This window comes from Convolutriloba macropyga, chromosome 8, assembly GCF_964194025.1.
Source record: "Convolutriloba macropyga chromosome 8, txConMacr16.3, whole genome shotgun sequence".
Taxonomy (NCBI): Eukaryota; Metazoa; Xenacoelomorpha; order Acoela; family Convolutidae; genus Convolutriloba; species Convolutriloba macropyga.
In genome coordinates, this window is record NC_134475.1 from 6,123,710 (window position 1) to 6,149,744 (window position 26,035).

General features: G+C 35.6%; 1 protein-coding gene across 1 annotated transcript in view; it reads right to left on the bottom strand.

Annotated features, from left to right (window-relative positions):
- LOC142344414 (serine/threonine-protein kinase N2-like) overlaps positions 1-26,035 on the bottom strand; it is a 71,668-nt gene that overhangs the window by 19,082 nt on the left and 26,551 nt on the right. The window contains exons 9-16 of the mRNA XM_075396033.1: positions 19,509-19,707; positions 18,930-19,156; positions 16,357-16,597; positions 8,078-8,225; positions 6,714-6,805; positions 6,111-6,327; positions 4,693-4,844; positions 4,050-4,269 (exon numbers count right to left, since the gene is read on the bottom strand). Of these exons, the coding sequence (XP_075252148.1) occupies positions 4,050-4,269; positions 4,693-4,844; positions 6,111-6,327; positions 6,714-6,805; positions 8,078-8,225; positions 16,357-16,597; positions 18,930-19,156; positions 19,509-19,707 (1,496 nt within the window). The remainder of the gene's footprint in view (positions 1-4,049; positions 4,270-4,692; positions 4,845-6,110; positions 6,328-6,713; positions 6,806-8,077; positions 8,226-16,356; positions 16,598-18,929; positions 19,157-19,508; positions 19,708-26,035) is intronic.

Below are 26,035 nucleotides of genomic sequence, written 5' to 3' on the forward strand. Positions count from 1 at the left end.
AAAATATGAAAAAACAGAAAATCAATGTCAAAATGCCGCATGTGAACAAAAAACCACTAGCGAGAAATGAAAATTTAATTCAAACAAAAAACTACGTCTAGAATGAGCTGTGAATGGATTGGGAAAACCATCTAGAAAAAAAATCCGATCCAAAAAATCGAATAAACAGTAAACATCAGAGTGAAATTGCCGCATGTGAACAAAAAACCACTACCGAGAAACGGAATTTTTGTTCAAACACCGTTTTCTCACTGTACTTTAAAAATAGAGCGAAAAAATTTTACGCCGCAAAACCACTCGCTTGTTCGCTCCATTTCCTGTTTCGGCGTGACCAAAATCACTACTCCATTTTGACATCAAAATCATGAAAATGTGTGAACAGATCTTAAAAAAAACATAGCCGGAAGAATTCCGGAAACGACTCGAAGTGAAAATCCATTTAAACGCCATCCAACTACTCATCAAACAAAACGTGCCTTCACTAATTTATGAAACAAAGTCATCAAACAAAAAAGTAACAACAAAATCAAATCTGTTAAAATATGATAAAAAATCTCATCAAATTTTGTTATAAATTGAGATCCCGAAAAAACTATCTCTGCCAAAATAACTTCATCAAAACAACTAGTACTTACAAAAACCACTTATGTGAATTTTGAAAAAATACTTTAGGCTAAATTCTGAAAAAACTCTAAACAACTTTCACTGAAAAACTGGAAAGAGTTACTAAATTTTTTAATATTTCAAAAAACATATAAATCCGAAGAAAAAATCCCTTCAGCCAATAGGGTATCCAGATGCTCGCAAAAGAATAGGCAAGTCATAATAGGCAAAGAAACTTAGCTAAAAACAGAAAAAAAAACGAAAAACTGCAAAAAATTAAGAAAACTAGTTCCAATTTTCGCCATTTTTTGTCATATTTCTCAACAAAAAAATGATTCTCACCCACAAAACTGTAACCAATTGTTATCATAATATTGCTCAAGTAGATGGGGTTTCTTCAATACCCATTTGAGCCAGTAAAACAAAATAATCGTCAAAAAACGGAAAAATTTGCCCAAAAATCAGCAAAATACATTAAAAACCTCAGAATTATGATAAAATTCATAAGAATTTCCAGAAAACGCCAAACCACTACCAAAACCAGCCTAAAATTTAAACAAAATCATAACGAAACCTCTTAACCAAAAGAAATGAAAAAAAAACTGCTTTAAAATGCCGCACGTGAACAAAAAAAATTCGTTCGCTTAGAGAAAATTTTTTCACACATCAATTTCTCGCTCTCTGAAAAACAGCGGTATGAAAAAAAACCACTCTCTTTTCGCTCCGCTCTTCACTTTTGTTCAGCGCCAAAAACACCAAATTTTTTCACGCGTTTCATTTCCCGCTTCAAAAATCACTCCAATAAAATTGATTGAAAAAAACATAGACGGAAGAATTCCGGAAACGACTCGAAGTGAAAATCTATTTAACCGCCATCCAACTACTCATCAGAAAAAACTTGCCTCCACTAATTTATGATTTTCTCGAACCCAAACCATAAAACAAAAAGTAAAAACAAAAATCAAATCTGTTAACATAAAAAAATCTGATCAAATTTTGTCATAACTTGAGATCCAGTAATAACTGTCTCTGCCAAAATTACTTCATCAAAACAACTAGTACTTACTAAAACCATTTAAGTGAATGTTTTAAAAAATACTTGATGCCAAATTATGAAAAAAAGCTCTCAAAAACAACTTGCACTAAAAAAACTTGAAGTTAGTAAATTTCTTTAAATTACAAAAGCATATAAATCCAAAGAAAAATTCTTTTCAGCCAATAGGGCATCCAGATGCTCGCAAAACAATAGACAAGCAATAATAGCCCAAGAAACTTTTCTCGAAAAAAAAGAAAAAAACCCGAAAAATTTCAAAGAAAAAAATAGCTCCAAAAAGAAAATAGTTCCAATTTTCGCCATTTTTTGACATATTTCTCAACAAAAAAATGATTCATGTCCAAAATTGCCCCTACTTATTGATAAAGAACTAGAGCAACTATTATGAACCCTAAACCTCCACAAATGCCATAAAAAGTTAAGGATTAGAAACGGCATTCAAAAACAAATTCAACAAAACTATAAAAACGAAATGAGTTTTTTTATTAGTACAAGGAAACATGAAGCCGAAAAAGGTTCCTTTGCAATTAGAGCAATGAAAAAATCGCACAAAACGATGGGCAAGTTATAATAGGGTGGTTAAGACACTTGTGTAAGACTTAAAAAAGAAACTGCAGAAAATGAGAAAAATGGTTTAAAATATCTCAATTTTTTGGTCATTTTTCCTTAGAAAAAAATTATTTATACCAATAAAACTTTAGTCAATTGGTAACCTACAATTCCTTAAGTAACAAGCTTATATTCAAATCCCACTTAAAGCAGTAAAACAAAAAACAGGTAAAAATTCATTAAATTTCGTCTAAAAATCAGCAAAACTGATCAAAAACCTCCAAATTAGCATTAAAAATCAAATTAACTACTTGAAACCTTCAATTCCTATCAAAACAAACCTAAAATTAATGCAATATCATAATCAAACCTCATAACCATCAAAATTTGCAAAAAACTGCTTTTAAAAGCCGCACGTGAACAAAAAAATTCGCTCGCTTAGAAAAAATTTTTTCACATCAATTTCTCGCTCTCTCAAAAACAGCTGAATGAACAAAAACCACTCCCTTTTCGCTCGACTTTTCAGATTTTTTCAGCGCCATAATCACTCCAAATTTTTTTACGCGTTTCGTTTCCCGCTCCAAAAATCACTCCAATAAAATTTATTTAAAAAAAGTAGAGATTAAGAAAAGTTAGTAATATCTGTCATAGAAAAGTGCTCCAAATACATTCCATTAAAACCTCTAGAAAAGTTCCTATCAAAAGCTAGAATACTAAAAAGTCGCAAAAAGCAGAAACAGAAGATTTCAGCAAAAATTCAAAAAAAAATCGCAAAAATTCGCGGAAATCTTCATAAAAATTACACAATTATCTTTAATAAAATGACTCATAACTGAAATCAAAATCATAAACAAGCATCAAAAACAACTAAATTCGACTATAGGCATTCCCAAACGCTATAAAAACTGCTATAAGAACTAGAAGAACACAAAGAGCATATAAAAACAACTTGAAAGGAATCTTAGAAAATATAAGCTTTTTGATTTCACAAGAGCACATAGAGCCAAAAAACGTTAAATGGAGCAAAAAGAAAACTGAGAAACTTCCAAAAGAATAGGAAAACCGAAAAGGCTAAGAAACTTAAGTTTAGAAAAAAAAAGCGAAAAACAGCAAAAAATTAAGAAGAATAATTTAAAATGTTTCAGTTTATTGTCATTTTTCTTAACAAAAAAACCGTTTAAAACCTAAGAAAATGTAATAACTTGGTATCTAAAGACTCAGTAACTAACAAGCGTCTATTCAAAGCCCATACAAAGCAATATAACAAGACAAAACGCAAAAAAATTCTAAAATTCGCCTAAAATTCAGCAAAATAGCTGAAAAACCAGCAAAATGGTATAAAATTCTTATTTATGACCAAAAACCTACCAACCACTATTAAAGCAACGTTAAAAATCACACAATATCATAATAAGACTTCTAAACCAAAAAATTAACAAAAAAACGGTTTTCAAAAGCCGCACGTGAACACAAAATTTCGCTCGCTTACAGAAATTTTTTTCACACCTCAATTTCTCGCTCTCTCGAAAACAGCGGAATGAACGAAAAACCACTCTCTTTTCGCTCCCCTCTTCACTTTTGTTCAGCACCCAAATTTTTCACGCGTTTCATTTCCTGCTTCAAAATTCACTCCAACTAAAGTGATTTAAAAAAAGGACTTCTCCAATACTCCTCTTCGAGTCGTAAAAAAAGGGACTTCGCCAATACTCCTCTTCGAGTCGTAATAAAAAGACAGCGCCCCAATACAATTCAAATTCTTTGAATTGTAAAAAACCAAGAGAAGGCCAATAATAGCCCCAGCCATCGCTGTGCGGCTATTAATGAAAAAATGTTGGGTTTTTACCTCTCCTATTAACATCTCGTATATCAGCACACCCAAGCCCCACCAATCCACAGCTCTAGTGTAAGAGGGTTGCGTCAACACCTCAGGGGCCAGGAACTCAGGGGTGCCACAAAAGGTACTTGTCCGGTCCAGGTGGAACATATTGGGCTTGCAGAGACCAAAATCGGCAATTTTGAGGTAGCCAGTGCTATCCAGGAGCAGATTGTCCAACTTCAAGTCCCTGGAAAATATCACTTATTACATTAGGCAATTTAGAGCAATAACGTCATCTTTTTCGGACAACCGAAAAAATGTTGAGGTTCGATGCGATGCGTACCTTTAAAACATCAGTTGGTTTAACTATTTGAGATGTAAATGCTTTTCAAAAAGAATACTTAAGCACGAGAAAGAGCGGGTGGTTACGATCAATTCAGATAAAATTAACAGTTTTTAAATAGCATCTCGTGGTAAATTTATTTCATTAATCGTAGTATTGCTTGTCAAGATTGATTCGTTGAAAAAAGCCGGTGAAAAGACTAATCACTGATCGCAATAGAACTTTTGTAATAGACTGAACGGTGAAGCAAAGAATTCTTCATTTAAGTCGATGAACACCAAATCAATTTTCGTTAATAATGTGTGTAGAAGAGGTGAATGTACTGACCTGTAGACGACACCATTCTCGTGTAAGAACTGGAGACCTAAGACCACACAGCCGGAGTAGAAGACAGTCCTCTTTTCACTGAAGACTTCTTGGTGAATGTGCATCATTAGATCTCCACCACTCGAGTACTCCATCACAAAGCACACATGGTCCTGTACCACACGTATGAATCAGTTTATCAAATAATTTTACCATTGCACTTCATGGCACGAATTCGGATATATCAGATAGGGAAAACAAACTAATCAACATTTTTTCCTAGGTGATAACCGCATTGGATAGTTCTCTTAATTGGAGAAATCGACAACTAATGCGTACGCCCGTATTTCCTATACGACCAATCTTTTAAAGGATCTATTCTGTTTTGAGCACCCCCCCCCCCCCCGTTACAAAATATATGTTGTTATATAGCACGTTACTACGTGAGAAAATAGCACGTGCTCCAGGGGGTTCAAAAAATAAGCTCATTGAGGTTGGGGGGGGGGGGGGGGCGAAACAGAATAGATCCTTTAAAAGATTGGTCGTATAGGAAATACGGGCGTACGCATTAGTTGTCGATTTCTCGAATTAAAAGAACATTAAATTTACCTTTGCAGAACATTAACCACTCTAGTCTGTTCACTGCTCTTTGTTTATCCACTGCTTGACAATACAAAAATTTAATTTCAAACATTTCCGTACAATCAACTTTGATGGAATCCATTCCTTATATTCCTATATATTCCTATATATACTCCCTATATTAAACTTTGAAAATTAATTTTTTTTAAGTTGAAACTGTAAAATTTGATTAACGCACCTTATCAATAGCTAAATTGAGCCGTCGAAAAAACGTCATCGGTCCAAAGAGACAGAGTTGTCACAACCAAGACTCTACTATGTAGAATACCTTCTGAATCAGATCGGTTTGGGAAAGAAAACGCGGAAAAAACACTAAATTTTAGATCGGAAATAACCCCCCCCCCCCCCCCCACTTCACATTTAGCGCATTTGGTCATGCTTCTCGGGCCATGGGACTTGATATGAAACTGTCAAAACAACAAAATATTGCGACCAAAACTCAAATTTAAAATGGGGGTTTATTGCCTGGGGTTTTTATTTCCTATTTAAAATTAGGCGGTTTTTTCCTTGAGAGTTACTTAATCATTTCTGATTAATTTTAACTAATTATGTATTCAACCAGAGAAATTTAATCTTTTTTTCCAACCACACCAATGCTCAAATGCTTTTAGCATTAGTTAAGCATTGTTCTCTTCGAAACCTTTAAAGAGTTGAACTACTCTTACTATTGCTCCCTCCAGGCAATTGATTTTTTTCAAAAACAATTGTATCTGGTAAAGGTATTGAAATTCAAATAAGTTTCTAGACCCGTATCAGATATCTGCACAATTTCATTTCCGAGGTTTTGTGGTAATCACCTTAGTCTGGAAACAAGCGAAGAGCTGGACTAAAAATGGGTGGCTGTTCTTGTTTGCTAACTCGAATATCTTCAGTTCCGTCATCAGACTCTCAACCTCCTCTCGCTCTATGATGTCTCCCTTCTTCAAAGCTTTGATGGCGAACAACTCATTTGTGTTCTTGTACTCTGCTAGAATTACCTTGCCAAAGTGGCCGCGGCCCAACACTGTCTTCAATCTGAAACAATTACAAATACGATGATAGAATTTTTCCAACCAGAATTGAACAAATTATTTGATTTACCAGTAGTAGATGATAGCGGCTAGGGTGACATACAGGGGGGGGGGGGGGGGGGCACTTGCGAACAACCCCCTCCTGTATGTCAACCTAGACGCTATCATCTACTACTTTTACCAGTGAACGCTAATCCTCGTATTATTGCTGTATAGAATTAGAATAACAATTAGCTATTAAGAATAAGACTCCAGCGCCTATTAAAAGAGCACAGCAAATCGACTTAATTCCCTGGAACTTCACAAGTTTACCCACTTGCTAATGACAGAAAGTCAACTCAATCAGAAGAAAAACGGCCAGTGATGCTTCAAAAAAGTCTTCTCACTTACCTGAAATCTCGCATGGTCAAAAATGTAGACTGCCCATCGTTCATACGCCCTAGTTTCCTTCCCCCTCCTCCTTGCTGTGTGTGCTGCGACGACTAAAACGCCCACAATGTACAACATTACACAACACTGGTAATCTATCCCACACACGGCTTAAAAATCTGTGCTGTAACATCCATTCATCCTGAGAATGCAAGTAAAACTATAACAAAACGGAAAACCACTCGAAACACGCACGTGCACATTTTAAAATGCCGAAAGTCTGAAGTGCCAGAAGTTAAAATGCCAGAAGTTGCTACTTAGCCAGACTTGACATCCGTTGACGTTCGTCATTTTAAAGCGTGCGCGTTTCGTGTTCTAGGCATAATTAAGTGACTCTGCAGAAGTCAGTTCAAAATTCTGACTTAATATCTCGAACCGCTTCGTGGTTCTCGATAAACGCCAGAAGTTCTCAGTGACTTCAAGCAGAGTCACTTAACCATTACTCGAAACACGCACGTGCAAGCTTTGAAGTGCCGAAAGTCCACAGTTCCAGAATTTTATATGCTAGAAGTTCTTATATAGATAGCCATAAGTTGACTTCCGTGCAATTTTCAGCAATTTCAAATTGCGCAAACTTGCACTTTGCGTGATTTAAGCAAGATTACGTTTCAAACAAGCTTTCCTGTGAGTGTCACTTTGAAATTCTGATTTAATATTTAGAAGCTCTACGGGCTTCTCGACAAACACCAGAAGTTAGTACAGACTTCAAGCAATGTCACGCAATCTATAAGTAAGCACATGTCTTACTGTGACACTCTTTTTCTATCGCAAAAATGGCGTTCAACCATTGACTACCGGGCAACGATTATCAGCTAATTCAAAGCTTTTGCAGTATTAGTAGTAGTAGTAGTAGTAGTAGTAGTAGTTTGAGCTCAAATCTCACTCTTTCCCGCTTTGTCAACTTTTAAAACTGTGCAATGGTTATAATTCAGACGAGCTTTGGTAAATACCATCTAGCTCCATCGTATCACCTATCTTGAGAGAACCTAAATCTTCGCTATGGAAGTAAGGCAGACCCAAGGTGGGCTCCTCTCACAGACTTAAAGTATAAAGAGTTAGGGCTACTTATTTCTGCGCGCGAAGTAGGCATACCTATATCTCTAAGACTAACCGACTCTGTAAAACACTGAAGATAAACTTCTATTATAACGATGTATAAAAGAGTTAACACCGGAGTCAGAGGTATACACATCGTGCAACTACTCTAATAGACTGACTATAGTTAGGAGTTCTCTCTATATAAAAGAGAATAGTGTCTTCTCAGTCTGTGATTGACTGGAGGTGTACATCCAGTATTTCTACTGCTACAGAAGATGCTCTATTACCTGTGTTAGGTGATGGCCCTGTAGTTGGTTAGGTGATACTGTCTTGGCATTGGAATGGGCAACTGTGTTACTGGACTGGGAGGGAGGCAGGGGCTCCGGCAGAAGTGGCGCATTCGATGTCGCCTTTGATAGACCACTGCTGGATGACCTATAATAAAAATGAAATGTAGCTCCTCAAATTATAGCTTCTGATAGAAATTATGCAATACTTCTAAGCATGACGAGTCAGCAACACAAGAAAAAGCCCAGTCCCTTCTGCCTGAATTTCCATCACAAAACTCAAGAAGTTGACAGCGAAAAAACAGTGGCAAACCTTGACGCACTACGGGATTGAAGCAGAAAAAGAAAGAAGAGATAAGAATTGACAAAAACTTTTCTTAGTGTCCAAAGTGTTCATTTTGGGAGTGCAGTTTCAGTTAGATTCTAAAAAAATAACACCGTTGATTCCCATTACCACGATTTGGATTGAAAGAATAGAAAATAATGAAAAAATTGTACTTTTGTACAAAAACATTTTTAAAGAACAAACGATTTTGATGTCATTTCGTTGTTGAAAATACTCCTGCTTCTAAATGAGCGGATCAGTGGACTGTATCAATAAGCATTAGAGATGGTAACGAGTACTCAAAAGAACTAAGTTCAAGTAGCGGGCATCTAAAAATGGGCTTTATGGGTTTATTCCGTTTCTAATTTTGATTTGGTTCTACAATACTGATTCTGTCCATTTTAGATTGCTTAGCTGACCAACTGCTATTTAAAAACAATTTGAGCAGAATGAGCAAAGAACTAAACTAAACTAGCCTAGAGAAGTCGAAAAGATTTCACGCAAAATGTCGAAAAAGCGGCAAAATGAGGTAAAGCCAAACTAATTTTTGTTCGACGAAGTAAAAAAAACATAGCAGTACAAGTCCTGAAATACACCGAAAAAAAACCACTTTCTGGTATCTAGAATGTTAACAGTAACCCATTTTCAAGATTTGAAAAATTTAATTGGCCCTTAAAGATCGATATACTTAGAAAATGACAAAAAAAAACAAAAAACTATGAAAACAATTTCAAATTTTAATGAAATATTGCATAAAATCGCGATATTAAATTTTTCAGAATCAATTCTTTGATTCCAAAAGCTATCCAGAAAACCAATTAAGACCCATAAAAAGGTAACTTGGCGCAAAGATCGATAATCTAAGACCAAGACAATTTTAAGAAAAAAAATGCAAATTTTATCGAAAAAATGCAAAAATTCGCGGTACTAATTATGTTGAAAATAATTTCAATGCCACCAAAAACAATGCAGAAACTTATTATCAGACCCTTTTGGTCCTTGAGGCAGCAAAAACTTGACTGACAACTGCAAAAATCAGTATAATTTTTATTGCTCATGTTCGCAGTATCAACTTTTGATCAACTCTGACAATCAACAAGACTAATCCAAAAAACGTGAAAAATTGCAACATTTTGGGCTCAAAAACTCCTAAAATAGACATCATAGCCTTGAAGTGAGGCCTTTCCAGCAGCTGCACCACTCTAAGCCACTGGGACTACCAAAGCCAGGTTTAGGTCTCTTATGAAACTTAATGCCCACTGGCCCCTACAAGTTTATCTTACGAAAAAAAAAACATAGCAGGAAAAGTCCCGAATTAAAATTCAAGGAATTGAAGCAACTGAGGATAACATTATGAACCTCCTGAAACCAATAGCTTTCGAATTCATCCTGAAATCAAACACCAAGACGTCCACGAAAGTCCCATTTCGTTGAAAACCACTGCAGACAAAGTAAAAGTACAATTGATATTTCGCGAAAAAACTATTTTTACTATGTTATTGAAAATAAAGGGCATCAAAGTCAATGAAACAAGCAACTAAAAATGATTTGTTCCACATCAATTACACTATTTGTCAATTGAAAAGATATATCAACTCCAAGGAAAACAATGGGCGGCACTCAGAAGATGTAGCAACAATTGGGGGTAACAATCAAAAGTTCAAAAATTAAAAAAAAACGGTGTCGGAGCCAATTAATAGCAATGAATGCAACCAAGAATTAAAACCAAATATATCTAATTGGAGAGCAAATGAGACCTATCATTAATGAGACTAACCCATCAGAAAACAAAAAAATTACAAAAACTGTCCACCCAAGTATAAACCCAGAAAAAAATTTGATAACAAATTCTTCAACGTTTTCAAAACAAGTAGCTTTATGTTAAGTGGTAATTTTCAAAAAAAAACCTTCTTAAAGTAAGTGGTTTCAAAACAGTGCAAACTGTTTGGGAAAAAAAATCTTCAAATTTATCAAAATGAGACTCATAAGAGAGCTAATTAGAGATGCCCATAATGATACTTGGTGACAGAACAAAAAGTAAAGAATTACAAAAGATGGGAAAATCCAAAAAAATGCTTATATTTATCCGAAGCGTCACAGTTAGCGTCACTGTCGTTAAAATTATTAATTCGACTCAAATAAGTAGATTAAATTATTCATGTTTTAATGGAGCTATTGAAATCTATCATTCATTGGCCCATTAAAAAAAAACAAACGACAAAAACAGGCAAAACAGAAAAAAAAACGTTTCTCAAATAGCGTCAAAGTTTTCAAAATACAATAGTTGCATTTTGAGGGCTTTACACAAGTGCAACTATGCATTATTAGAACATGGGTATTGCCTGTTAAAAGCATTCGCCAAGAAAATGAAACCAAAACGAGAGAACAGGGAAGTCAAATTGCCGCACGTGAAGAAAAATTCGCTCTCGAAATCTGTTCAAAAAGCACGCACTTCACTGGGAGCACTGGGAAAAGATGAGTGCGGCTATTGATTATTCAGCTTCTAAACATCGACTGCAAGGGACCCTTACAACCTGAACGATATGCAGGTTGGGGGCTGATTTAGGGGCGGGAGTCGGGGTGGGGTGGGGTGGTCAATTTTTAAGAACCGCCCTTCACACCATAAGAATAAGTCTCCAAAACAGTTTCCGTGAATCGCATACTTGGAGACTAGTGAGCCGAAAGGCTCTACAAAAACTTAATGCCCACTGGACGCTGCCTCTTTATCCCATTTCAGAGGACGAAAAGGCAAATGGGTCAGACGAAAAATCAGTCAATCCAGAAATCGAATTAACAAAAACCAACAGGACAATTGCTACAAATTTCATTTGAGAGCTATTAATAATGATTTCCTAAAACGTGCTAATTCAGTCATTTATGATAGGAAATTCTTAATATGATACAACGTTAATGAGGGTAATAGATGATAACACGCCACATAATAGTAGCGGATGTGCGGCATCAACAAAAGAGTTATGGAAAGAGAGACAGAGAGAGAGAGAGAGAGAGAGAGAGAGAGAGAGAGAGAGAGTTAAGGAAAAGAGAGTGTGAGAGAAAACGTGAACAAGAAAGCGAGGATAAGAACGTCAACCGACACAGAAAGCGAGAGAGAAAATTTTCCATGACGCGATTCGACTCTTCAACTTCTAGTGTTCTAGCCTTGTAACTAATTAAAACATACCCGGCAGATTGCCGGAAAATAGCCGCCGTTGATTCCAATAAGCATGATTGGGACTGAAAGAATAGATATTAAAAAAAGCTTTTTGTACGAAAAAAATTTTTAAGTCCGATTTATTTTGATGGCATTTCTTAGTTGAACATAATTCTGTTTCGTAGAGAGACGCTACAGGGTCTACTATCAATACCAATAAGCATTAGAGATGGTAACTAAGACTTATAGGATCGACGTTCAAATAGCGGGCATCTAAAATTGGGCTTTATGGATTTATCCCGTCTCTATTTCTGCCTTCAATTTTTTATACTGACTCTGTTCATTTTGAATTGTATTGCTGAGCAACTGATGTTCAAAATCATTTTTAACAGAATGAGAGAAGAGAAACTAGCCTAGAGAAGTCAAAAAGATTTCACGCAAACTGTCGAAAAAGCAGCAAAAAGAGGTAGAGCGAAACATTTTCTTTGTTCGACGAAGAAAAAAAACAGGAGCGAAAAAATAGCCGGCTGAGAAGATGAGGGCGGCTATTAATCAAATAGAAAAACTGAAAGTGCAAAATTAAAGAAAAGTTTCCTGATTTTCAGTGAAAAAGCTGAAAACAATTTTGGTCTCTGGAGTTCTTTCATATCACCCATCTGCAAGAAATTAAGAGTTTTGTTGGCCAGTACTGATGGTTAAACTCAAAAAAGGGCAAAATCTGAAAAGTACAAAAAAAAATTTAAAAACAATTAAATTTTACACAAAATTTTGCAAGAATTCGTGATATTAATATCTTCATAACCATTACATTGTCACAAAAGACTAACGAGTATCTCTTTCTCAAGCCTTAACTGGTTTCACTGGCCTATAAAGATCCTTAAACTTGGAACAATAATTTCCCTAAAATTTGAAAGAAAAAGAAAATTTATCAAAAAATTGCTGCTAAAACTCAGTAAAAAAACTAAGTAATAAAAACATTAATAACGAATCCATTAACTCATAAACTAAGCAGCAACTTATTATGAAAGCATGGAGCAGGTCTCTAGGCCCCTAGTTCCGGAAAAATCTATAACATTAAAAACTTGAAAATTGCAAAAGAAATTTTAAAAAATGCTTGAATTCGTGATATTAAATTCTTGAAAAACATTCCACTACATCAAAAAACTATGCATTAACCTATTACTAACACCTAGAGGAAGTTCCTTGGCTCTTGAGGCTGGAGAAAGCTAAAAAATGAAAAAACATTTTCAAAAACTTGAAAATGCAAGTTTTATAAAAAAAAATGCTAAAATTCGTCATATTAAAAATTGAAAGCAATTCCTTGGCAAATAATTTTTTTCAGTAACCTATTACATAACCCTTCTGGCCCGTGCGTCTAGAAAGACGTGAATAATGAAAAATAAATGTCAAAAAATGAAAAAAAAATCCACGTTTTGTCAAAAAACTGCTTAAATTCTTGATGTTAAAATATTGAAAACCCTTCCGTTACCAATAGAAACTATGTAGTTACCTATTACCGAACCCCAGCGAAGTTCCTTGACACCTAGGGCTGAAAAACTTAATAATTGTGAAAATTAGTATAAAATTAGGTGTTTTTGTTGATCTTTAACTAGTAAATGTTTACAAAATTTAAGTTCATTCAGTGAGTTCAGAAGTCATCTTTTTTTGAGTGAGGTAAGTCACGCAATTGACCTAAAAGCAGAAAAATGGCGTCACGCAGAAAAATTTTGGATCTTTTTACGTTTCTACCTAAAAGGTTGGCGAGTAACTCGCAAGTGATTAACATAGCTGGCAGATTGCCAGAAAATAGCCGCAATAGATTCGTAGATCAGCAGTCTAAAAAAAACAGCAAAAAAGACAGACCAAAAAAATTCGTCTTTTCATTGAAGGCTGATCTGTTATATTTTGATTAAAAATCTGTATAAGCTATTGCTGCCTCTATTAGCTGATCTCAAATAACCTCCATTTAGAGTGACACACACTCATTTGACCTTATCTCTTTGAATTAAAGTAAATAAAAGTCAAATTCAAAGTGAGGAAGTCATTTTTGAGAGTGAGGTAAGTCAAGTGTGACCAAAAGATTAATCACGCACATGAACAAAAAACTCGCTCCACTAAGGGCAAAAAATGACGTCACGCATGCAATTCAGTTGAAATTGCATGAACGAATGAAAAAGTGGCTGTGACGTCATATGGTCGTAACAAAATTCATGACGACGAAATAAAAAAACATAGCAGGACAAGTCCTGCCGTACAATTCAAAGAAGTTTCATTGACTAAACAAAAAACTAGACCTAGAAAGGACTATGGATGGATTGGGAAAACCATTTAGAAAAAAATCCGATCCAAAAAATCGAAAAAACAGAAAAAATCAAAGCGAAATTGCCGCATGTGAACAAAAAACCACTATCAAGAAAGCAAATTTTTAATTGGGAAAACCATTTTTTTTAAAAATCAGATCGAAAAAATTTAAAAAAAAACAAAATCAATGTCAAAATGCCGCATGTGAAAAAAACACTAGCGAGAAATGAAAATTTGGTTCAAACAAAAAAACTAGGCTTAGAACGAACTATGAAAGCATTGTGAAAACCATTTAGAAAAAATCCGATACAAACAATCGAAAAAACAGTAAAAATCAGAGTTAAATTGCCGCATGTGAACAAAAAACCACTATCAAGAAAGCAAATTTTTAAAATTAGAGCAAAAATATTGACGCCGCAAAACCATTCGCTTTTTCGCTCCACTTCCTGTTTCGGCGTGACCAAAATCACTACTCCAATTTGACTTCAAAAATCATGAAAATGTGTGAACAGATCTTAAAAAAAACATAGCCGGAAGAATTCCGGAAGCGACTCAAAGCGTCAGAAATTCAATAACAAAACCGTAATTGCAACGGAAGCCCTTACCTTTTGTATTAAACCATTAACTCACTACCTCCCCAGGTCTGCTCTAAAAATTGGTGAAACTTAAACCACTGTCAACAAGAGAAACAAAATGCAGCAAAATTTTATATTACTGAAAACGTTTGGTAACGTTAAAAACTCCAAAATGATTAAGTTGATCAAAAAGCCTGAAAAAGCTGACAAGGTCATCAATAGCCCTAAAAAAATTCATGATTCTAATCTGAAAAAGATCGCGAAAGCAAACGGCAGATAAAAATCTTAGAAACTAAGTTAAATCTTTTCAAAAAAGAAAGCTCAAATTTAAGAATCAGAAAACACCTACAATTACACCTCTAATCACTGCGATTAAGACAAAAAACAACACACACGTTTCCTTCTTGTACATAAGCTAGACAACATGATTTCATACTAAATCAAAAATAAAATTGATCATAGAAAAGACATAAGCAGCAGAATATTCAAAGACAAAAATCGTTTTAATTAAAACCAAGGCCGGAAGACAGCTGTAGTAATTAGTCATAAGTGGAAATTTTGGAAAAAACTTGCTATCAAACTCTCAGTACTGCCTTATGTTGAATGAAATCAATTGCAAACCAAAGAAATGTCGAAAATCTAAGAAAAAGCTGAAATCATTCATTTTTTAAAACTGAAAAAATCAATATACCGAAAAAAATGTAGGTGCCAGGACAAAGCTAGAATGATAATAACTAGAATGTAAATATGGGCACAATGTCAGGAACACCGTAACAAAAAGACATTCTTGATATTTGAAAGTTGAAAATCAATTTCAAAAATTCAAGAAAAACGAATACATTTTATTGTTCAGCATTCAAAACATAGAAAAGATAACTAGTCATCCAATACAAAGCTCTATCCTCCTGAAGAGGACAAAAAATAGGAAAAAGCAGAATTCATAAATACGAAACATTGAAACATTTTGCAAAAAAAATGGTCAAAGAAATTTTAAGTTAAGACTACATTTATGAAAAAGTTTTAACTGTTTTTTCACAGCTTAACGCCAAAAAATGATTGAATTTTTATTGAAACGAAATTAAAGTCCCTCTTGTTGCAGAAAAAACTATTTCTAGCAATTACAACCAAAATACAAACGAAAAACTGACGAAAATCGGAAAAAAAACTACCAAAATCGGATTAGCATATGTACAATTTTATGAAACAAAATTTCATCGAGGTAGAAAGAGGCGTTGAGTATAGGAAGTTGCAAAGAGAAGTTGCCATGATAACTAATTTTTAACAAAAAGACGGTCAAAAGATCCAAAAATGAAGAAATTAATATTAAAAAAGACAAAAGTTAACTAAAAAATTAAAAATTATGTGCCAATTTTCAACTTGAAACGCATTTTCAGGCTCTGCAAAACACTGTGGTAAAAATTTCCGAGGTTGACATTTCAATATAGTATCGAATAAAATTTATTTCTGCAAGAAACCAAATTAAAAGCAAAAAAATTGGGCAACTTAGACGAAAAAACGGCTAAAAACGGTCATCTATATGTACAATTCAGTCAAAAACTACTTTTCAAAGTCAAAAAGTCATTCACTAAACGCAGCGCATGATCAAAAAACTTCTCTCGCTTAGCGATAATCTGTTCACCAAGACAGCTTTTCTCACTTTCGCTTTTAGGTCAAAATGCCGCGTGAACAAATCTACTTCCTGTAAAAAAAAACCGAGAGAAAACCAATACTCCTCTTCGAGTCGTAAAAAAAAGACAGCGCCCCAATACAATTCAAATTCTTTGAATTGTAAAAAACAAAGAGAAGGCCAATAATAGCCCCAGCTATCGCTGTGCGGCTATTAAAAAACGAATTCAACCAATTGTCAGCTCTGAACAACATTTGCAAAAAGACTAGCAAGATGACCAGAGCTCTGGAAGATACAAACCTAGAGCTATTGTTGATCTGCATTGCCGAGAATCCACCTGCAACCTCTGGAAGCTGGAACTCGTCAACTTGTTGTTTGGCTCCTCCCAGACTGAAATTACTCTCGACATACTTCTTGGTTGCAGGGTCTAAGGGCACGGAGGTTGTGGTGGATCTCTCAGCTGGTTGAGGGGTGGATGAAATGTTTGATTTGAGTTCCGTCAGACACGCTGAGAAAGTGGACATCTGGTTAGAAGCGGGTCCTGGAAAAAATTATATGAGTAGTTATTCAAATTTTGGGGCCACCTTTCATCAGAATGTACAAACTATTATCACTAAAAATATACCCATTTTTTCCTTAGCAGATTTAGTTTAAAATTTAGATTTTGTCAAGCGTTCTCTTTGGTCAAGATTTTCGTCACATTAAAATTATTACAATTATATTTGCAAATCTGAAACGACCTAGAACAACTGACCTGTCTCCATTTCCGCGTGAACAAAATTTGTCATTAGATTAAAGCGGGTTTTTTATTAAACATAGCCGGCAGATTGCCGGAATAGCTGCGAAAGAACAAACTGGCGTGCCGTATGATAGAGATAGAAACAGATACAGATCTAAGTTGAATAAGTTATCGAAATATAAGAAAGAGTGAGAAATGACGTCACGCGCGCAAAAGCAGTCAGTGAGAGGAAGAAGTCATTCAGAAAATTTGACTTTTCAGCTTTGACGTACAATTCAAAGAATTTTAATTGACTAAAACAACTAAACCTAGAACGGACTATGAGTGAATTGGAAAAACCATTTCTAAAAAAATCAGATCAAAAAAGAAAAAAAAACAAAAAATCAATGTCAAAATGCCGCATGTGAACAAAAAAAACACTAGCGAGAACGAGAATTTTTGTTCAAACACCGTTTTCTCACTCTACTTTAAAATTAGAGCGAAAAAAATTCACGCCGCAAAACCACTCGCTTTTTCGCTCCATTTCATGTTTTTGCGTGAACAAAATCACTACTCCTATTTGACTTCAAAAATCATGAAAATGTGTGAACAGATCTCAAAAAAAGGCAGCGCCCCAATACAATTGAAATTCTTTGAATTGTAAAAAACAGGAGCGCTATAACAGCCGGCTGAAAAGCTGAGGCGGCTATTAAAAACTATCATTTTATTTTCCTTTGGGTTCTGATTTATATCTGCAGTAATTTCTGCCATGCTTAAAATAACATCTGCAAATTGCTCAAGAGAGTTCACTCGTAGGACAATTCGCCAGCATGTTCTTTCAAAAAGTGTAATTTGTAATTGTAAAATACTTACACTAAAATATTTTCATACCATATAAAAATATTACAATATTATAATACTGCTCAAAGCCGTAAACATAACCGACTAACGTCGATCGAATTGCTCTCAAACGACCGGCGAGCGGCTGGCTTCTTCAGTAGCTACCCAAGGTTTAGTGAGGCTAGCTTTAGCTTAATTCAAGAGGCGTGAGGTGAGCACAGCGGGGGTGGTGCACCGGGGGCTGATGGGGTGCAACAGCGGTGCGGGGGGGGGGGGGGGGCAGCGGTGAGCAACGGTGGGAGGGCGGTTTTTGGCTGCATGGAGCTCTTACAGCCTGAACGTTGTCCAGGGTGGGGATTGGGGGAGGGGGGTGGTTCGAAGTGAGAGGGGCGCTGATGTGAGGGGGTGTCGTAGGGGGAGGGGGCGGGGTGGCTGGGGTCAACCAAAATCACTCCAAATTTTTTCACCCGTTTCATTTCCGGCTCCAAAATTCACTCCAATAAAATTGATTAACATAGCTGGCAGATTGCCAGAACATAGCCGCAATTGCTTCGTAGATCTGCAGTCCCAAAAAAACAGTAAAAAAGACAGACCAAAAAAATCGTCTTTTCATTGAAGGCTGATATGTTATATTTTTTGCTGCCTCTATTAGCTGCTCTTAAATAACCTTCATTTAGAGTGACACACACCCATCTGACCTTATCTCTTTGAATTAAAGTATATAAAAGTCAATTTCAAAGTGAGGAAGTCATTTTTGAGAGTGAGGTAAGTCAAGTGTGACCGAAAATTTAATCACGCGAATGAACAAAAAACTCGCTCCATTAAGAGCGAAAAATGACGTCACACACGCACTTCAGTTGAAATTGCATGAACTAATGAACAAAAAGCAGATTTGAACTGGTTGTGACGTTATATCGTCGTAACAAAAATCGTGACGACGAAATAAAAAAAACCCAAGAGAAGGCCAATAATAGCCCCAGCTATCGCAGTGCGGCTTTTAAAATCCAAGAGAAGGCCAATAATAGCCCCAGCTATCGCTGTGCGGCTATAAAAAAAGGACTTCTCCAATACTCCTCTTCGAGTCGTAAAAAAGACAGCGTCCCAATACAATTCAAATTCTTTGAATTGTAACAAAAACCAAGAGCACCACAAAATAGCTCCGCTCAGCTTACAGCTTCGCAGCTATAATAATAATTTCTATAAGCTGAACTGCGCTGAAATTTCTGAAGATCTCTGACATTACAAATGAGGTTAAAATATCATTAGTAGACCGTTTTATTCTCTAAGAGGAACGAACTGGTTCCGAACAGCCTACCAGGTGCATAAACAGGAGGTTTGGATGCCGAGTTGTTGGCATTCGCGGACTGTGCAGAGGCAGATGCTGCGGCAAAGTGTGGGTCAGCAGATCGTCTGGGGGGAGCCACCGGAGGACTTTCAGAATCCCCTCCCCCAACAATTGCACCCCCTCCCGGTGCTGACACCCGACCAGTGACTGTAGCGTACTGTGCATGATAAGTGGATGCTGAATGGGCATCTCCGGATCTGAAGACGTAAAGAAAAAATTTCTAGTTGAGAAGTTAAATTGCATCGATCTATTTAATCGCAACAATTTATTTAATTGCATCAATTTACCAGCGCTTAAGCTCAGATTTTGTCAATTTTGAAAATTTTGCAATTTTAACATATTAAAATAGAAATTAAAAATTTACTTTTGATGAAAAAAATCAACTGCTATCTAATGTATCAAAATTATAAGTCCCTCGGGATTTAATCACGCAAAAAAGATTTTTTTTAATTCGCAAGATTTCATTTATATAACAGATTTCGTAATATGAGATGAAAAGTTCCGAGGCTAGAACTCTCAATTCCTTTCCCGAATTCCCAAATAACTGACCTGACTCTGGTAGTGTTGTAGCCAGTTCCAGCTGAACTGCCGGAGGAGATGCCTCCCTTTTCATGTGCCTGGGAGTTCTTTCTAGCTGTGGCACCAGTCCACAACAACATCCACCTGTTTAGCTCCGGCTGTCGCATGAAGTTCTTCCTCTTCGCCAATCTCTTTTGCCTCTGTAACCTCGCAGCCGACTTCTTCAGTCCTAAAACACAAAACATGAAAACTCTAAAATATTTGGGCATCCAATAACATTTGGCTGCTTTATGAAATCGGGCTTTCAGAAAAGGTTCAAGTTGAAAGTGATGCAATGCAGCCCCCATGTTTGAACTGGTGAACATAACAAAAAGCATGTCATCAACAAACAAACATGAAAAAATCACTGCGATGCTCCAGTTCAAAACATAGCGGCAGATTGCCGGAAAATAGCAACCGTTGATGCGCTTGATGCACATCGGGATTGAAACAGAAAAAGAAAAGATAAATTGACAGAATCTTTTTCTGTTTTTATTCAGTGTCAAAAAGCGTTCTAATTTCGCGTGCAGTTCCAGTTGGATTCTAAAACTATACTTAACTCGTCACTTCCTAAACTGTAAGCTAACAAGCTTAATACCAATGTCAGCTAGCAAACACTCTAATGAACTTTGATAACCTCAAAGACTTTATGACCGGGCTTTATCGGCTTATCCCGTCTCTTTTGATTTTGATCTTTTGACTTTGATAGTATTCACCACATTGCGTAATTGAATGCGTGAAAGAATTTAAAATTAATCTAATTGAAACAGTGAGTGATGTAAGTCTGAAGTCAAACGTGAAAATCGTGCCTTATGTAAAACGAAAAACGTGATCAAAAGGTAAAGCGAATTATTGTACAATGCAAAGAGTATTCATTGACTAAATATAAAACCAGACCTAGAACGATATGCGTGAATTGGGAAAACCATTTTTTTTTAAAATCAGATCGAAAAAATTTTAAAAAAAAAACAAAATCAATGTCAAAATGCCGCATGTGAAAAAAACACTAGCGAGAAATGAAAATTTGGTTCAAACAAAAAAAACTAGGCTTAGAACGAACTATGAAAGCATTGTGAAAACCATTTAGAAAAAAACCGATACAAACAATCGAAAAAACAGTGAAAATCAGAGTTAAATTGCCGCATGTGAACAAAAAACCACTATCAAGAAAGCAAATTTTTAATTGGGAAAACCATTTTTTTTAAAAATCAGATCGAAAAAATTTAAAAAAAAACAAAATCAATGTCAAAATGCCGCATGTGAAAAAAACACTAGCGAGAAATGAAAATTTGGTTCAAACAAAAAAACTAGGCTTAGAACGAACTATGAAAGCATTGTGAAAACCATTTAGAAAAAATCCGATACAAACAATCGAAAAAACAGTAAAAATCAGAGTTAAATTGCCGCATGTGAACAAAAAACCACTATCAAGAAAGCAAATTTTTAAAATTAGAGCAAAAATATTGACGCCGCAAAACCATTCGTTTTTTCGCTCCACTTCCTGTTCCGGCGTGACCAAAATCACTACTCCAATTTGACTTCAAAAATCATGAAAATGTGTGAGCAGATCTTAAAAAAAGACAGCCCCCAATAGAACTCAAATTCTTTGAATTGTAAAAAAGAAAAAGCGCCTAAATAATAGCCGTTGAGAGGCTGACGGCGGCTATTAAAAAACTAACATAACCAACTAACGTCCGGCGAATAGCTCTCAAACGACCGGCGAGCGATAGTGGCCATAATTTTCAAACTATTAACAACTTTATTTGGGCTTCGTAGTTACACATGCTCCTATTTCCTAATGAGATGATATAACGATCAATATGATTACCATAAAAACCGTAGATCTGGCAACTAAGACTAATTAGAACATAACTCAAACAACCGGCTTCTAAAACTACGCGTTATGCGTTTATTGCGTTACAACTCTTCATTCAGTTTCTTGACTTATCTCAATTTAGATTGCTTTGCTGAGCAACTGCTGCATAAAATCGAGCACTTGAGCAGACTGATCGAAGAACTAGCCTGGAGGAGTCAAACACATTTCATACAAAATGTATAACAAGCTGAGAACTAAGGTCAAGCGAAACAAACATGTCTAGCGAAATAAAAACAAGATGAGGGCGTCTATTTAAGGGTACACTGTGAAAATTTATTAAAAATAAAAGAGACTGCATGTTTAAAAATTTTTCGAATAGAAAATTCTTTCCAAACGTTGCACATTTCTACTTTTCAACGCTGCAAAAACAAACGATCAAGACATACAAAATCCTGGAATCAATAGTCACACTACCTAAATGAGAAAATGCTTATTTGCGCATTCATAGAATGACTTTATTTCGTGTCATATTCTTACCCGTGATAAATTATAGCTACTAAGAAAACAATTTTCTCTAAATTTTTGGGCACCCAACAACATTTGGCTGCCTTATGAAATCAGGCTTGCAGAAAAGGTTGAACTTTAACGAGATGCGTTCTTCATGTTTAAACTGGTGAGCATGCCAAACGGCATCGAAGAATTATAAGCCTCTCAATACTAATTAGCATTCGTAACAAAGGGCAGTGATAAAATGTGATAAGCAATGGGATAATAACAAGGCCAATTCTGAAAAGCCCCTTTTTTACGTTGCACTCGTCACCTTGACCAGCTTTACAAATTGCTTTATTGAATGCAGAGATTTGAAATTCCATTCACTTCAAACATTGACTGAGGTACGTCATACATGAAGCAAGAGAAATTAAAAAGAGGCAAAAACAAAAGAAGGCTGAAAGTGAAGGGCAAATAAATTTAAAAGGGTGGAGGCGTAAATAGTAGTCACTGACGTAGCATTTACAATTGATAAGACAAAACTGAAAAAACAGAATTGACAGTCTAGTCTGATTGCGCACTATCTTCCAGTGAAACCAATTAACTGCAATAAATTCACACCGCCGTCTGCAGAAACAAGTCTGCAACTGCTGAAAAAAGGGGGCAATTATGACAAATTGAAAGTTCAAAAGAATCAAAAGTTTGTGATAATTTAAAATGGCAGCGCATAAATGATCAATAACTTTGTTCCAATAACTGTAAACATACCCGGCAGATTGCCGAAAAATAGCCTCCATTAATTGCCATAACCAAGATTGGGATTGAAAGAAGAGAAAAAACTAGTGAAAAAAAAATTTTTGTACAAACAATTTCAAAGTGCGAACTAATTTGACGGTCATTTTGGAGCTGAACCTACTCCTTCTTCGTAGTGAAACGACACAGGGGGCTAGTATCAATACCAAAAAGGATTAGAGATGGTAACTAAGAAGAAAGTTAGAGTAACGGGCATCTAAAATTGGGCATTATAGGTTGATCCCGTTTCTATTTCTGATTTTTTTATACTGACTCTGTTCATTTTGAATTGCTTTGCTGAGCAACTGCTGTCTAGCCTAGAGAAGTCAAAAAGATTTCACGCAAAGTGGTGAACAAGCTGTGAACTAAGGTAAAGCAAAAAATTTTCATTCGACGAAGTAAAAAAAAACATAGCAGGACAAGTCCTGACGTACAATTCAAAGAATTTTCATTGACTAAACAAAAAACTAGACCTAGAACGGACTATGAATGGATTGGGAAAACCACTTAAAAAATCCGATCCAAAATTCGAAAAAACAGTAAAAATTAAAGTGAAATTGCCGCATGTGAACAAAAAACCACTAGCGAGAAAGCGAATTTTGTTCAAACACCGTTTTCTCAATCTACTTTAAATTTAGTGCAAAAAAATTTTGACACCGCAAAAACACTCGCTTTTTCTCTCCACTTTCTGTTTCGGCGTGACCAAAATCATTACTTCAAATCACACTTCAATAAGTCTCCAAAACAGTTTTTGAATCGCATACTTGGAGACCAGTGGGCCGAAAGTCTCCAATAGAACTTAATGCCCACTGGGCGCTACCTCTTTATCCCGTTTCTGAGGAGGGAAAGTGAAATGGTTCAGACAAAAAACCGGTGAAGTGAAAAATTAAAAACATACCCGGCAGATTGCCGGAAAATAGCCGCCGTTGATTCCAATAAGCATGATTGGGATTGAAAGAATAGAAGATATTGAAAAAAAACATTTTTGTACAAAAACATTTTTTAAGTCCGATTTATTTTGATGGCATTTCGTAGTTGAACATACTTCTGTTTCTTAGAGAGAGGCTACAGGGGCTACTATCAATACCAATAAGCATTAGAGATGGTAACTAAGACCTATAGGAACGATGTTCAAATAGCGGGCATCTAAAATTGGGCTTTATGGGTTTATCCCGTTTCTACTTCTGACTTCAATTTTTTATACTGACTCTGTTCATTTTGAATTGCTTTGCTGAGCAACTGATGTTCAAATTCACTTTTAGCAGAATGAGAGAAGAGAGAAACTAGCCTAGAGAAGTCAAAAAGATTTCACGCAAAATGTTGAAAAGGCGGCAAAATGAGGTAAAGCGAAACATTTTTTTATTCGACGAAGTAAAAAAAAATACGAGCGCTAAAATAGCCGGCTGAGAAGATGAGGGCGGCTATTAACAAAAACAGGACTAATATAATTGCTAAAAATTTCGTTTGGAGCAACTAACAATGATTTCCTATAAAGTGCTAGTTAAGTTATTTATGATTTAAAATCATGTTCATACATTTCTACTACAAATCAGCGTTAATGAGGGTAATAGAAGAAGACATCACGCCACATAACAGCAGCTGAAGTGCGGCATCAATGAAGGAGTTAAGGTAAGAGAGAGATCGAGCGTGGAGAGAGAAAACGTGAACGAGGAAGAAATTCAAACCCACAGAGAGAGAGAGAGAGCTAGGAATATTTTCCGTGATAAGATTCGACTCTGCAACCTCTAGTTTTCTATCACTGTTAGTAATTAAAAAAAACTGAAAAGTGCTAAATTTAAGAGAAATTTCCATATATCGCAGGGAAAAAATGTTCAGAGACATTTTTTGTCTTTCGAGTTCTGTCATGTAGCCCTTCTACCAGACATAAAAAGTTTTTGTTGGCCAGTAGTGATCGTTAACATTTGCAAATTTTAAAAGCATGCTAGAATTAGTGATAATAATATCTTCAAAAAAAGATTTCATTGTCTCAAGGGACTATCGAGTATCCCTTTTACAAGCCTTAATTAGTTTCACTGGCTCATAAAGATCCATAAACTTGGAACATAATTTTCCAAAAACTTTAAAGAAATTTAAATTTTATCGAGTCAGAACAATATTGATAACCAATCCATTAACTTTATAAACTATGAAGCAGCTTATTATGAAACCTTGGATGAGGTCGTTGGGCTTCTGGTTCCGAAAATCAAAAAAAAAAATTGCAAACATTTCTTTTCAAAAAATTGCTTAAATTCGTGATATTAAGATCTTGAATATTATTCCACTGCATCTAGAACCAATGAGGTAACCCATTATGAAGTCCTAGCGGAGTTTCCGTGGCTTGAGGCTGAGAAACCTAAAACATGACAAAAAATTTTAAAAAAACGTCAAATTTGAAGTTTTATTTAAAAAAAAATGCTAAAAACTTTGATACTAAAAAGTTGAAAACTATTCCATGGCCAATAAAAATTTTTCTGTAACATATTATTATACCCGAAAGGAGGTTTTCTATACCCTGGGGCTGAAAAAATTTGAATAATGAGAATAAATGTAAAAAAAATTGAAAAAAAAATGCTAATATTCGTGATCTTAAAATTTTGAAAGAAAGCATACTTTTACCACTAGAAACTATGCAGTAACCATTTATCTTACAATAGAGGAGGTTCCTTGACATTTAGGGCTGGAAAACACAAAATATAAAAATTTTCAATTAACTTTCAAAACTAACTATGGCCTTCCAGTAGCTTCACCACACTCATCACTTGAAGGACTACTAAACGAGGCTAAGGACCTCTAATGAAACTTAATAACCGCTGGGCGCTACATGTTTATCCCATTTTAAAGGACGAAAAGTCATTGGTCAGACGAAAAATCTGTCAAGCGAAAATTCGCCCAAAAAAGACAAACAGGACTAATATAATGCTACAATCTTCAATTGAGAGCAATTAACAAAAAATCAGTCAAGAAAGGAGTTCCCAGTGTAATAATCTAGCTTGCTACATCAGCAGAGCTTTGGTGCAACGGTAGCATGCCTGGCCGCGGTTCTGGAAATTTGGGTTGTTCCAATAGGAAGAGCTTAGATAAGTGGCTCTGAATCTTTGTTGAGTGTACCCTTAGTTGAGTTGGGGTTTGAGCTGTGTGGAACCAACTGCTTTGAGAAGGGAGTAGTGTAATAAACCAGCTTGTGGTATATCAAGCTAACAAAGTTGGTAGTTCAGCAGAGCTTTGGTGCAACGGAAGCATGCCTGGCCGCGGTTGGGGAGATAGTAGGTTCAAGTCCTCAAGTGCCTAATTCTTTAGCAGTATATGGAGCTAATACCAAGTTGGGTTGTTACTCCCGTAACAATTAAATCAAATTCTTAGAGTAGATGAGGTCCTATTAGACACATCAAGTGAACATAATCGACTACAGTCGGATATATTG